Below are 14,090 nucleotides of genomic sequence, written 5' to 3' on the forward strand. Positions count from 1 at the left end.
GTGTAGAAAACTCAGTCCAGTCCGTCAAAAAGGTCCATTTGTAACTTTCTACAGCAACCAATGCATTGGATTAACAACTATCCTTTAAAATACAAGTGCATATGATTTTTATTTGGACATGTATTGTGTGACGCTACACGCAATTCTAGCTCCTTGCGTTGGGCGCCATGCATGCAGTGATTTTCAAGTCAAACGCAGCTACAAGAACGCTTCAACATGACTCCACACTCCAACATAGGATTAGAAGTAAAAGATGTAAATCAACATGTCTTCACCATTTAAACACAGATCTAGTAGAAACACTCACGTGGCTCCAAAGTATTTGGCCTCCACCTCCAGTAGAGACACTCATCTGGCTCCAAATCATTGGCCATTAGGCTGATGTCACCTGGACAACAGGGGAAGAAAACTTTTTTTTACCAAGACACACACCATTGAAATGCACAGTCAATTGAAACACTCACCTGGCTCTAAAGCATTTGGCCTTGATGTCCATCAGAAACACCCATGTGGCTCCAAAGCATTGCACATTAGGCTGATGTCACCTGGAGAACAGAATAAATGTTTTGTCAACATATTGTCATCACTGAAATACACATCCAGTAGAAACACTCACCTGACATCAAGGCATTTAAGCTCCATGTGTAGAACACCAAGTCAAAATCGTTGGCCATTAGGTTGATGACACCTGGAGAACAGAAAAGGAATCAAGTCAAAATATTATCACCATTGAAATACATACCCAGTAGAATCACTCACCTGGCTCCAAACGGTTAGCCATTGGTCTGATGACATCTGAAGAACAGGAAACAATGCAAGTTAAAATACCATTGAAATACTGATCTAGTAGAAACACTCCCCTGGCCTTGATGTCCATGAGAAACACCCATGTAGCGCTAGAGCATTGGCCATTAGGCTGATGACATTTGAAGAATGGAACAAATGTTTAGTCAACCTATTGTCATCATTGAAATACACATCCAGTTGAACTCACCTGACTCCAAAGCATTTAAGCTCCACGTCTAGAACACCAACTCAAAATTGTTGACCATTAGGGTGATGACACCTGAATACTTAGGAGAAACATTTTTTTAAAACATTGTCACTGTAGTGACTTCTAAAAAAATAATAATAAAAAAAGTCATAGAAAGGCTGAAGTTGGAATTATGCACCGCTTACTCATTCCACAGAAACGCACCACTTGCGTGGTTTCCAGTGTACAGGTTTATTTAGACAATCAGGCAGAAAAAAGGTCTCACCAAAGCTTAAATTATGACAATATGGATATATGAATATACAATGATACGTTCAGCAAAAATATGCGATCCCAGTTCATTCCCTCTTGTCCTCTACCACACAGAATATAACCCTTCCAATCAACAAACATTGGCAACACCCACGTGACATCAGCAAAAAAAACATTGCAGGATACAGCTCCTACAGTCACTATCAAAATACGCATCCAGTAGATGCACTCACAACTGATCTCCAAGGTTCCAATTCGTCAAGTGTTTCTGTACCCCTCAGCAGGTCAACACCTGCCTTGATGCATGGGATTCTAATTATTGCTCCCAAAACCAGCCATCTCCAAACCAGTTAAGGAGCAGCCTGGAACAACTGCCTCCCACCCCATGGTTAACAGAAGGAAGCCTGCCACTCCAGTGATGTTCACGTTCTGCATTAGATGACCAGAGCAGAAGGTGGACGAGCTTCCCGGGTCAGAGAAGGCAAAAGTTCCCATGATGTCAATTCCTAAAACTGCCTTCACTCACATAAAGAATGGATTGCATACACCAGTCCTCTCCGATCCCTGTAGGTCCAGATGCCTGGGGTGAAAACTGTTGGTCTGCTTTCCTTTTCCTCCTTGTGGTCATGATTGAATGGTTGATTAGAAGCAGGTTCAATCCATTAGACGCTTTCCTTCAGTCTCACTCTTCCATTTATTGTGTGATTGTTTGAATCCTCCAGGTGCAGGAATTTACAAGGCTGAGTTGCTGGATTTAAGGTTCAGACAGATGCATTTTACTTTTTCAAACAAGAGCTTATTGATTTCAAAGAGGCTTGGCAGGAACATCCAGCATCTGTGACATTTGACAGATCATTTTGCAGTTGTTGCAGTAATTGTGTTCAAGTAAAGCGGCTCTTCCCCAGTTATTCTTCCTCCTCTTCCAAAGCATGCCTTTCCTTTAAAATTGCAACAAGCAATGCATGCAGCCTTTTCTGATTCTGGTCTCACTGCAGCAGAAAAGATGCTGGATTTTACACATTGATGTGCCAACAATATTAGAAAAACCACCCTAATTGAACGTGTGCATCATCATCATTGTTTGAAAACCACAGGGTCAACTCAAATATATTTCTTGTTAAACAGCATTTTTGCTTCAAAACAAGTTTCAGGTTTTTATTTATTTTTAATCATGTGCCATGAAACCCAACAAACTTTCATGTATGCTTTTATCATTGCACACCTCAACCAGCTCTGTCAAACCATATTGAACTATTGATTGGTTTTATTTTTGAAAAACTTAAGTAGGCTAGTCTAATGCAGTCTTTACTTGTAAACTTAAAGAAAGAGGAGCACATGAATAAACAAAAAGCTTTACACAAAAAAAAAACCTTTTTACCAACACCATATAAAGCAATGTACCAAAAATATACCTTGCCAGACTGGAACTGTCCTTCCCCCATTTGGAAACATGCAGGTGTTCAGGATCTGAATAAAAGTAACATTTCACATTTTAAATATTTATCAAATCTAAGGCTGAGCTGAAATACTTTAGATCATACATTTTAAAACCATGCTTTCAACTATTGTAAAACGTTTTGGAAGTGAACTCACCAACTAAGCCACCAAACAATTGCTGCCTCAGCTGCTCCCACTCAGGTGTCTCAGTGCAGGAAGAATGGCTCAGGTGAGCTGGCCACTCCTTTTTATAGACTCCGCCCTCTTCCTGCGGACTTCCTGTCACCACCCTTTCACATCTGATTTCCTGTTGCCACCCTGTCACAGACACGTTCAGGAGGAACACTCACCTCATGTTTACTGCTGGTACCAGTCACCACAGTGGCTCAATTTTGATTATCTAAAAGCTCAGGAAACATTTTCCTGGACAAGCCCCACTCTCGAGTGTTCTACGATGGAAAATTGAAAAGGAAACAAATACAACAACCAAATATTAGATAAATTAGAACAGGTGTGACAAAGAAAAAGGTTTATTAAATATCAGAACAATTAAACAAGACTGTGGAGGCAGTTGATACTTGGTGGGTTGTGCCAAACAAAACTAAAAGTACAATAAAACTAACATCACTGTCTCTTAACTAAAGAAGAGATCAAGATTCTTCAATATTGGTTTTCATTTATTTTTCTGTATTTCCTTAATTCCTTTGTAAAGCATTGTGAATTGCCCCATGTTTAAATGGTGCTCTATAAATAAACTTGCCTTGCCTTACAATGAAACCAGCATCACTGTCTCTAAACTAAAAAACTGAAATATACTGAGATGAGTGAATGTACCTTGATGTGGCTCAAGGCTCCAGGTGGGAATTACCTGGCAGGAAGTCTATAAATGGGAAGATCCTGTCATGTGATGCTCACTTCTATGCTTCATGCTATGTGCTGGTAAAGAAAGCTAAATAAGATGTTTGTTGGTCTCCTGCGTCCTCCTTGAAGTTTTCTTGGGTCATAATGTTATAAGAACTAAACTATATTACAATTAAACCAGCCTCACCATTTCATTCATTTGGATGAAAACTATGAAGGGAACCCCAGCTTACCTCAATCCTCAACCACAAACACAAGACACACACACACTACAAGACTACATCATCTGTGGTTAAATGACCTGAGAAACACTACAAGCCATCATCTGTGGTTAAATGACCTGAGACACACTACAAGCCATCATCTGTGGTTAAATGACCTGAGACACACTACAAGCCATCATCTGTGGTTAAATGACCTGAGACACACTACAAGCCATCATCTGTGGTTAAATGACCTGAGACACACTACAAGACTACATCATCTGTGGTTAAATGACCTGAGACACACTACAAGACTACATCATCTGTGGTTAAATGACCCGAGACACACTACAAACCATCATCTGTGGTTAAATGACCTGAGACACACTACAAGACTACATCATCTGTGGTGAAATGACCCGAGACACACTACAAGACTACATCATCTGTGGTGAAATGACCTGAGACACACTACTAGACTACATCATCTGTGGTTAAATGACCTGAGACACACTACAAGACTACATCATCTGTGGTTAAATGACCTGAGACACACTACAAGCCACCGTCTGTGGTTAAATGACCTGAGACACACTACAAGACTACATCATCTGTGGTTAAATGACCTGAGACACATTACAAGCCACCGTCTGTGGTTAAATGACCTGAGACACACTACAAGCCACCGTCTGTGGTTAAATGACCTGAGACACACTACAAGACTACATCATCTGTGGTTAAATGACCTGAGACACACTACAAGACTACATCATCTGTGGTTAAATGACCTGAGACACGCTACAAGCCACCGTCTGTGGTTAAATGACCTGAGACACACTACAAGCCACCGTCTGTGGTTAAATGACCTGAGACACACTACAAGACTACATCATCTGTGGTTAAATGACCTGAGACACACTACAAGCCACCGTCTGTGGTTAAATGACCTGAGACACACTACAAGACTACATCATCTGTGGTTAAATGACCTGAGACACACTACAAGCCACCGTCTGTGGTTAAATGACCTGAGACACACTACAAGACTACATCATCTGTGGTTAAATGACCTGAGACACACTACAAGACTACATCATCTGTGGTGAAATGACCTGAGACACACTACAAGACTACATCATCTGTGGTTAAATGACCTGAGACACACTACTAGACTACATCATCTGTGGTTAAATGACCTGAGACACACTACTAGACTACATCATCTGTGGTTAAATGACCTGAGACACACTACAAGACTACATCATCTGTGGTTAAATGACCTGAGACACACTACAAGACTACATCTGTGGTTAAATGACCTGAGACACACTACTAGACTACATCATCTGTGGTTAAATGACCTGAGACACACTACAAGACTACATCATCTGTGGTTAAATGACCTGAGACACACTACAAGACTACATCATCTGTGGTTAAATGACCTGAGACACACTACAAGCCACCGTCTGTGGTTAAATAACTCAAGACACACACACACACACACACACACACACACACACACACACACACACACACACACACACACACACACACACACACACACACACACACACACACACACACACACACACACACACACACACACACACACACACACACACACACACTACACATCTTTGTCTGTGGTTAGGGTTAGGTTAACTAACCCTAGAGGTAGTTAACCCTAGTTCCCGGTTCAAGTCCCACTGTCCCAAAAAGCATTTTCCCACTGTAAAAACAACAAACAAACAGAACAACATGCATGCATCCTGAAGGAAGTACAAGTTTCCTATCGGAAGGTGTCGTCTGATTCTGAGTCCTGGGAGGAGGAGGATCAGCGGTTTGGTTTAGACAGCGAAACCTGTCATGTCAGCTCATGTCTTTGACTCCAGAGATGATAAGAGAGTAAATGTTTTGCTCTGGCCTGGACTTTGCTCAGAGGTAATCAGTAATGTTCTTTTCCAACAGACACAGAGCTTCACTCACACACACAGACCACAGCCGACAGGCGCTTTTATTCTTGTTTCTTGTTGCGAGAGTTTGACTTGCAGCCATGATCAGCCGCAACTTCAAGAATGTGCTGGTGGTTTCTGTCGCCTTCCTCTTCCTCTTCACCGCGTACGGAGGTCTGCAGAATCTGCAGGTACAATCACAACTTTTTCTGAAACAATCACAATGAGTATAAAGAATAAGGAACAGAAAAAAGGAACAAGAACAAGAAGAAAAAGTCCGAAATAATAGACATTTTTGTCCTTTTGTTATCCTTTTCTTATGTGTGTTTTTTTTCTTTTTTCTTCTATTTCCTTTTTATTTTCATTGTATTTTCATGTTGAATTCCTTGTGGTTTCCCTCTGACTCTGGCTGCTTGCGTCTCCTTCCTTCCTGTGTGCAGAGCAGCCTGAACGCTGAGGAGGGGATGGGCGTGGTCTCGCTCAGTGTCATCTATGCCTCCATCATCGTGTCGTCCATGTTCCTGCCGCCAGTCATGATCAAGAACCTGGGCTGCAAGTGGACGCTGGTGGTGGGCATGGCCTGCTATGTGTCCTACTCCTTTGGAAATCTTTACCCTGGATGGTAAACAAACAACAATCTCTTTTTACTGCTTCTCTTGCTGGTGAATAACTTCAAAGTTCTGGAGAAGCAGAGGAACAGCTGACCCTGTATTTCATTTACTTTCTTACATTTGGAGGTTTTAAAATGAGTCCCACTTTTTCAAATTGTTTGCATTAAAAGTACAGTATTCAGATTTTGGTTTGTTAAATTTAAAGTGGGTTCCCGTGCTGCAGGTACACCCTGATCCCAACCTCCGTGGTCCTGGGACTTGGCGGCTCGCCACTCTGGTCGGCGAAATGCACCTACCTCACCATCTGTGGCAACACACAGGCGGCCAAAGATGGGAGGAAGGGCTCGGACGTCATCAACCAATACTTCGGCATCTTCTTCTTCATCTTCCAGTCGTCGGCCGTCTGGGGAAACCTCATGTCGTCGCTCATCTTCGGGCACGACACCAATATTGGTGTGAGGGACTCACATCACACCGCAGATAAATAATCTATAGATACTGATAATACAAAAAGTTAGTTGATTAATTGAAACTTAAGTCATGTTCAAAACTTGACTTAAATACATTTTTGCAAAGATTTCAATAATGGTAATAATGACTATTGCAAGCAATAAAACTAACCATCTGAAAAAAATTCAATGAATCAAAGGAGTTCTGACCAAACAAGATTCTGAGAAACTTGTTCATGCATTGATTTTCAGTTGGTTGGATTATTGTAACGGTGTATTTACACCACCTCCCTGAGGGTGGATCACATCACACCACCTCCCTGAGGGTGGATCACATCACACCACCTCCCTGAGGGTGGGGCAGATCACACCACCTTCCTGAGGGTGGGGCACATCACGCAGACACACTGAGGGTGGAGCACATCACACCACCTTCCTGAGGGTGGGGCACATTACAACACCTCCCTGAGGGTGGAGCACATCATGCAGACACACTGAGGGTGGGGCACATTACACCACCTTCTTGAGGGTGGGGCAGATCACACCGCCTTCCTGCGGGTGGGGCACATTACACCACCTCCCTGAGGGTGGGGCACATCACGCAGACACACTGAGGGTGGGGCACATTACACCACCTTCCTGAGGGTGGGGCACATCACGCAGACACACTGAGGGTGGGGCACATTACACCACCTCCCTGAGGGTGGGGCACATCACACCACCTTCCTGAGGGTGGGGCAGATCACACCGCCTTCCTGCGGGTGGGGCACATTACACCACCTCCCTGAGGGTGGGGCACATCACGCAGACACACTGAGGGTGGGGCACATTACACCACCTCCCTGAGGGTGGGGCACATCACACCACCTTCCTGAGGGTGGGGCAGATCACACCGCCTTCCTGCGGGTGGGGCACATTACACCACCTCCCTGAGGGTGGGGCACATCACGCAGACACACTGAGGGTGGGGCACATTACACCACCTCCCTGAGGGTGGGGCACATCACACCACCTTCCTGAGGGTGGGGCAGATCACACCGCCTTCCTGCGGGTGGGGCACATTACACCACCTCCCTGAGGGTGGGGCACATCACGCAGACACACTGAGGGTGGGGCACATCACACCACCTCCCTGAGGGTGGGGCACATCACACCACCTTCCTGAGGGTGGGGCACATCACACCACCTCCCTGAGGGTGGGGCACATCACGCAGACACACTGAGGGTGGAGCATATTACCCCGTGCTCCACTGCCTGTGTATCAAAGGATGGACTCCAGAATGTTCCTTCTGGTCTCTGAAGCTCTGAAAGGGTTAATCTGGGGCCTAAATAATCTCAGATTAATTTGTGAAGTGTCAAACCTCCAGACCTCCGAGGTCCTCAGGAAGAGGTTCACTCAGTGTTCCTCCAGCCAGAAGAAACAAGGTGAAGCAGCTTTTAGTTCCTCCCTCCTCACCTGTGGAACAAACGTCCTGAACACCTGAAGACTGCGGACAAACACTCTTCTTTTAAATCAGGACTTAAAACATTCTTATTTGCAAAGGTTTTTGAATATGAATAGATTTTACTTACTTTTGTAAAATTATCTTAATAAATGTTTGAACTTATTTATTATACTTTTCTTTATTATTTATTTTAATGCATTTATATAATTTCTTCTAAAGTTTTAATGTATTTATTTTATTCTGTATTTTTTATTTCTTTGTAAATCATGGTGAATTACCTTGTGTTTGAATGGTGCTCTATAAATAAATGTGCCTTGACTTGCCTAATGTAGAGACAGTAAATTAAATTAAAAAAACATAAGGCGTTCCATATTTTTAACAGCAGACATTTGAAAAACATTAAATCAAAGCTTATTATTCTCATTATTATTAATAATAAATGGAACATTTGAAAAAGTATTAACATAAAATTGGCAATATAAATTAATAAATATAAGAATAATAAATTAAAATATATCCAATCAAATTAGATATTAACATAATAAATGTGTGAACTAAATTGTAGGTGAGTGAGTGAAATATTCTTGTTTGCTATCAAGAGAAACAAACAAAACTCCTTCCATGTTCAGCGTCTCTCTCAACGTTTTGTTGACCTTGTGTCCAGCGGACGTTCCAGCGGAGCAGCTGAAGTCGTGCGGCGTGGGCGACTGCGGCCTGAACGTTGACAGGGGAAACAGCACCACCGTGAGGCCGGAGCAGGAGCTGGTGTGGACGCTAGTTGGATGCTACATTGGTCGGTCGCTCGCTGCCGTCGCTTCTGACACACGTACGTTGTCGACGGCGTTCGGCCTCACGTCTGCTGCCATTGCAGGTGTGGGCGTGGTGGCCATGATCATCGTGGCCGTCTTCCTGGACGACATCGACCGCGAGCAGGCGAGTCGCTTCCGCCACGACAAGCAGCCGTTCTGCCAGACGTTCCTCGCCACATTCAGGCTGCTGCGCGACTGGAGGCTGCTCACGCTCATCCCGCTCACCATGTACAGCGGCTTCGAGCAGAGCTTCCTGTCCGGAGAGTACACCAAGGTGAGAACCGCTTCCTGTCCAGAGAGTACACCAAGGTGAGAACCGCTTCCTGTCCGGAGAGTACACCAAGGTGAGAACAGCTTCCTGTCCGGAGAGTACATCAAGGTGAGAACAGCTTCCTGTCCAGAGAATACACCAAGGTGAGAACAGCTTCCTGTCCGGAGAGTACACCAAGGTGAGAACAGCTTCCTGTCCGGAGAGTACACCAAGGTGAGAACCGCTTCCTGTCCAGAGAGTACACCAAGGTGAGAACCGCTTCCTGTCCAGAGAATACACCAAGGTGAGAACAGCTTCCTGTCCGGAGAGTACACCAAGGTGAGAACAGCTTCCTGTCCGGAGAGTACACCAAGGTGAGAACCGCTTCCTGTCCAGAGAATACACCAAGGTGAGAACAGCTTCCTGTCCAGAGAATACACCAAGGTGAGAACCGCTTCCTGTCCAGAGAGTACACCAAGGTGAGAACCGCTTCCTGTCCAGAGAATACACCAAGGTGAGAACAGCTTCCTGTCCGGAGAGTACACCAAGGTGAGAACAGCTTCCTGTCCGGAGAGTACATCAAGGTGAGAACAGCTTCCTGTCCAGAGAATACACCAAGGTGAGAACAGCTTCCTGTCCGGAGAGTACACCAAGGTGAGAACAGCTTCCTGTCCGGAGAGTACACCAAGGTGAGAACCGCTTCCTGTCCAGAGAGTACACCAAGGTGAGAACCGCTTCCTGTCCAGAGAATACACCAAGGTGAGAACAGCTTCCTGTCCGGAGAGTACACCAAAGTGAGAACCGCTTCCTGTCCAGAGAGTACACCAAGGTGAGAACCGCTTCCTGTCCGGAGAATACACCAAGGTGAGAACAGCTTCCTGTCCGGAGAGTACACCAAGGTGAGAACAGCTTCCTGTCCGGAGAGTACACCAAGGTGAGAACAGCTTCCTGCCAGGAGAGTACACCAAGGTGAGAACAGCTTCCTGTCTGGAGAGTACACCAAGGTGAGAACCGCTTCCTGTCCGGAGAGTACACCAAGGTGAGAACCGCTTCCGGTCCAGAGAGTACACCAAGGTGAGAACCGCTTCCTGTCCGGAGAGTACACCAAGGTGAGAACCGCTTCCGGTCCAGAGAGTACACCAAGGTGAGAACAGCTTCCTGTCCGGAGAGTACACCAAGGTGAGAACCGCTTCCGGTCCGGAGAGTACACCAAGGTGAGAACAGCTTCCTGTCTGGAGAGTACACCAAGGTGAGAACAGCTTCCTGTCCGGAGAGTACACCAAGGTGAGAACAGCTTCCGGTCCAGAGAGGACACCAAGGTGAGAACCGCTTCCGGTCCAGAGAGTACACCAAGGTGAGAACAGCTTCCGGTCCAGAGAGTACACCAAGGTGAGAACAGCTTCCTGTCCAGAGAGTACACCAAGGTGAGAACCGCTTCCGGTCCGGAGAGTACACCAAGGTGAGAACCGCTTCCGGTCCAGAGAGTACACCAAGGTGAGAACAGCTTCCGGTCCAGAGAGTACACCAAGGTGAGAACAGCTTCCTGAGAGTACATCAAGGTGAGAACAGCTTCCTGTCTGGAGAGTACACCAAGTTGAGAACAGCTTCCTGTCCGGAGAGTACACCAAGGTGAGAACAGCTTCCTGTCCGGAGAGTACACCAAGGTGAGAACAGCTTCCTGCCAGGAGAGTACACCAAGGTGAGAACAGCTTCCTGTCCAGAGAGTACACCAAGGTGAGAACAGCTTCCTGTCTGGAGAGTACACCAAGGTGAGAACCGCTTCCGGTCCAGAGAGTACACCAAGGTGAGAACAGCTTCCTGTCCGGAGAGTACACCAAGGTGAGAACAGCTTCCTGCCAGGAGAGTACACCAAGGTGAGAACAGCTTCCTGTCCAGAGAGTACACCAAGGTGAGAACAGCTTCCTGTCCGGAGAGTACACCAAGGTGAGAACCGCTTCCGGTCCAGAGAGTACACCAAGGTGAGAACCGCTTCCGGTCCAGAGAGTACACCAAGGTGAGAACCGCTTCCTGTCTGGAGAGTACACCAAGGTGAGAACCGCTTCCTGTCCGGAGAGTGCACCAAGGTGAGAACAGCTTCCTGTCCAGAGAGTACACCAAGGTGAGAACCGCTTCCTGTCTGGAGAGTACACCAAGGTGAGAACAGCTTCCGGTCCAGAGAGTACACCAAGGTGAGAACAGCTTCCTGTCCGGAGAGTACACCAAGGTGAGAACAGCTTCCTGTCCAGAGAGTACACCAAGGTGAGAACAGCCTCCTCTCCGGATAGTACACCAATGTGAGAACCGCTTCCTGTTCGGAGAGTACACCAAGGTGAGAACCGCTTCCTGTCCGGAGAGTATAGCTTCCTGCCAGGGGAGTACACCAAGGTGAGAATGGAACAATTTCCTGTCTGGAAGCTGAATGTGAGCAGTTTCTCTCTGACTCTTCTTCGGTGCAGAACTACGTGACTTGTGCCTTGGGGATTCATTACGTGGGATACGTGATGATGTGCTTCGGAGCGACCAACTCTCTCTGCTCCTTCCTGTTCGGAAGACTCGCTCAGTTCACCGGCAGAGTCGCGCTCTTCTTCTTTGGTAACAATGGCTCCAATATCTCAACCCATGCTCAGAGAGAGAGAGGAATCACCATAACAGGTCGACTCTTTCTTTCTGTTCAGCTGCTTTGGTCAACTTCTCCTGCATCATTGCACTCTTGTTCTGGAAGCCGGATCCCAACCAGCTCTGGGTCTTCTTCATGTTTCCGGGTCTTTGGGGAATGGCCGACGCTATCTGGCAAACTCAGACCAACGGTAATAAAATCTCGTCAGACTGTGAGGTTGGAGTTAACGGTTCTTCTGCACATGCTCAATAGAATCTGTTCTGAAAGGAGTTGAATCATTGTGGTGTGATTGAAGCTTAAGGGGCCTTCATGCTACCCATGTCTGCGAGAGTACATGTGAAGTCAGAACCGTCATCCGCTTCGGTCACGAGTGTCTGCTCCAACCCCTCTGTGGTCGACCATGCGCAGCCCAAATGTTGTGATCGTGTGACCTGTGTGCGACGACTACGCATGCACCAGAGCCTATTGGGTTAGGGTTAGGGTCCTCAGTCTCTGAACAATCACAATTTAAAAGCAAACAAGAAGGCCGTTGCTCGGCTAATCCTCCGCCGGAGGGCTTTATATTTTCTCACAAAGCCAGCTCTAAGGCAGCACACTTGGTACACTAGAGGGTGTTCCATGGGTCCTAGTAGATCATTATGTAGAATCTGAAAGGTCTTCTTCATAAGCTATGTCAAAATACGTCTCCAGAGCCCAAAAGGTGTTTTTATGCACTTAGTGACCCTGTGATCTGATATGCAAATTAGGTCATGGTGACCATGGTGGAGTGTCCATGTGTGAAGTTTGGTGACTGTGGGCCCAGGAACTGCTGAGAAATGAGGAGAAATGTTGATATGAAAATACATGTATTGTGCAACCATGACGAGCAAACTACCAATCTTCAAGGTCAAGGTCAGGTCACTTGGTGAACTGGAGGTTATCCCTGGAGTGTGTATCATGTGTGTATAACATTTCAGAGCCCTAGCTCAAAAACCTAGGCCTCCAGAGCCCAAAATTTGTTTTTAAGCACTTCGTGACCCTGTGACCTACTTAATATGCAAATTAGGTCAAGGTCACCATAGTATCCCTTCCCCCTCTGAGATGTATCCACATGTGAAGTTTGGTCACTGTGGGCCCAGGGGTTGCCGAGATATAGGTAGAAACGTCCGAACGGACGGACGTACGGAGACTGTTTCAAGATCCCCCTTCGGGGCCTATCAGCCACGGCGGGGGTAATAAAGAGTGAGAGTCTCAGAACTCCTGATGTGAAACATAAACTACTTTAGGAAAAATAGAGATTGCCGGGCAGCAGAAGTGGAGATATTTTCGGAAGCATTGTTACGTTACAGAACGTGCATGGCAATGGACCCAGAGTGGAGCAAGGCCATAATCGTGTGTGCCCCGAGGACACTCGCAGACACAGGTAGCATGTAGAGGCCTCTAGCATCTGTCCATCCTGCAGCTCTTTATGGCGTCCTGTTCCAGCGGGACAAAGAGGCGGCGTTCGCCAACTACCGGATGTGGGAGTCCCTGGGCTTCGTCATCGCCTTTGCCTACAGTACCTTCCTGTGCCTGGAGCACAAACTCTACATTGTGCTGGCGTTCCTTGTGCTGACGCTCGTCACGTACCCCATTGTGGAGTTCTATGAGTACAAACACCCCACGCTGCCAATCCAAGAGGCGAGCTGCGACGACTCCAAATACCCTGCGGAGACCAGAGACGTTGTTCACCAGACTCACCTGTAGGGAAACCATTTCTTTCTTCTCTTTGTGATGCTAATCAGGCGTCGGATTAGGATTAGTGAATTGTGTAAATGGTAAATGGACTTCACTTATATAGTGCTTTTCAACTGTTTAAGCTCCAAAGTGTTTCACATTGCTCATCACATTCACCCATTCATACACACAAGCACACATCAATAGAGGCTGCAGCCATGGAAAGCGCCGTCACTCTACTGGGAGCAGTTTGGGGTTGCATGTCCTGCTCAAAGACAGTTTGGCATGTGAACAGGTCATGGTTTTTGGCAGCCAGCCATACAACCGTCATTTAGACATTACATTTTCAGAAAAGACAGCCAGAAAAATAGTGGACGTATTGGTCAAAGCCTATAAAATATGTGTGAAATGTCCATCACTACTTAACACTGTCTAATATTGCACAATTTCACATTTTTTCCCCAAAACTATAGCGAAATATCTGCTTTAGTAAACAAATCACAACTGACTTC

General features: G+C 46.0%; 1 protein-coding gene across 1 annotated transcript; it reads left to right on the plus strand.

Moving 5' to 3' along the window:
- Positions 1-5,803: 5,803 nt before the first annotated feature.
- unc93a (unc-93 homolog A) lies at positions 5,804-13,608 on the plus strand (the record flags this gene model as incomplete). The annotated part of the gene is made up of 8 exons (XM_080513924.1): positions 5,804-5,893; positions 6,143-6,324; positions 6,537-6,766; positions 8,872-9,033; positions 9,079-9,290; positions 11,723-11,858; positions 11,942-12,073; positions 13,325-13,608. The coding sequence occupies 8 exons, from the start codon at positions 5,804-5,806 to the stop codon at positions 13,606-13,608; spliced, it is 1,428 nt and encodes a 475-aa protein (XP_080370050.1).
- Between the last annotated feature and the right edge of the window lie 482 nt (positions 13,609-14,090).

This window comes from Blennius ocellaris (genome assembly GCF_963422515.1).
Source record: "Blennius ocellaris genome assembly, chromosome: 18".
Taxonomy (NCBI): Eukaryota; Metazoa; Chordata; class Actinopteri; order Blenniiformes; family Blenniidae; genus Blennius; species Blennius ocellaris.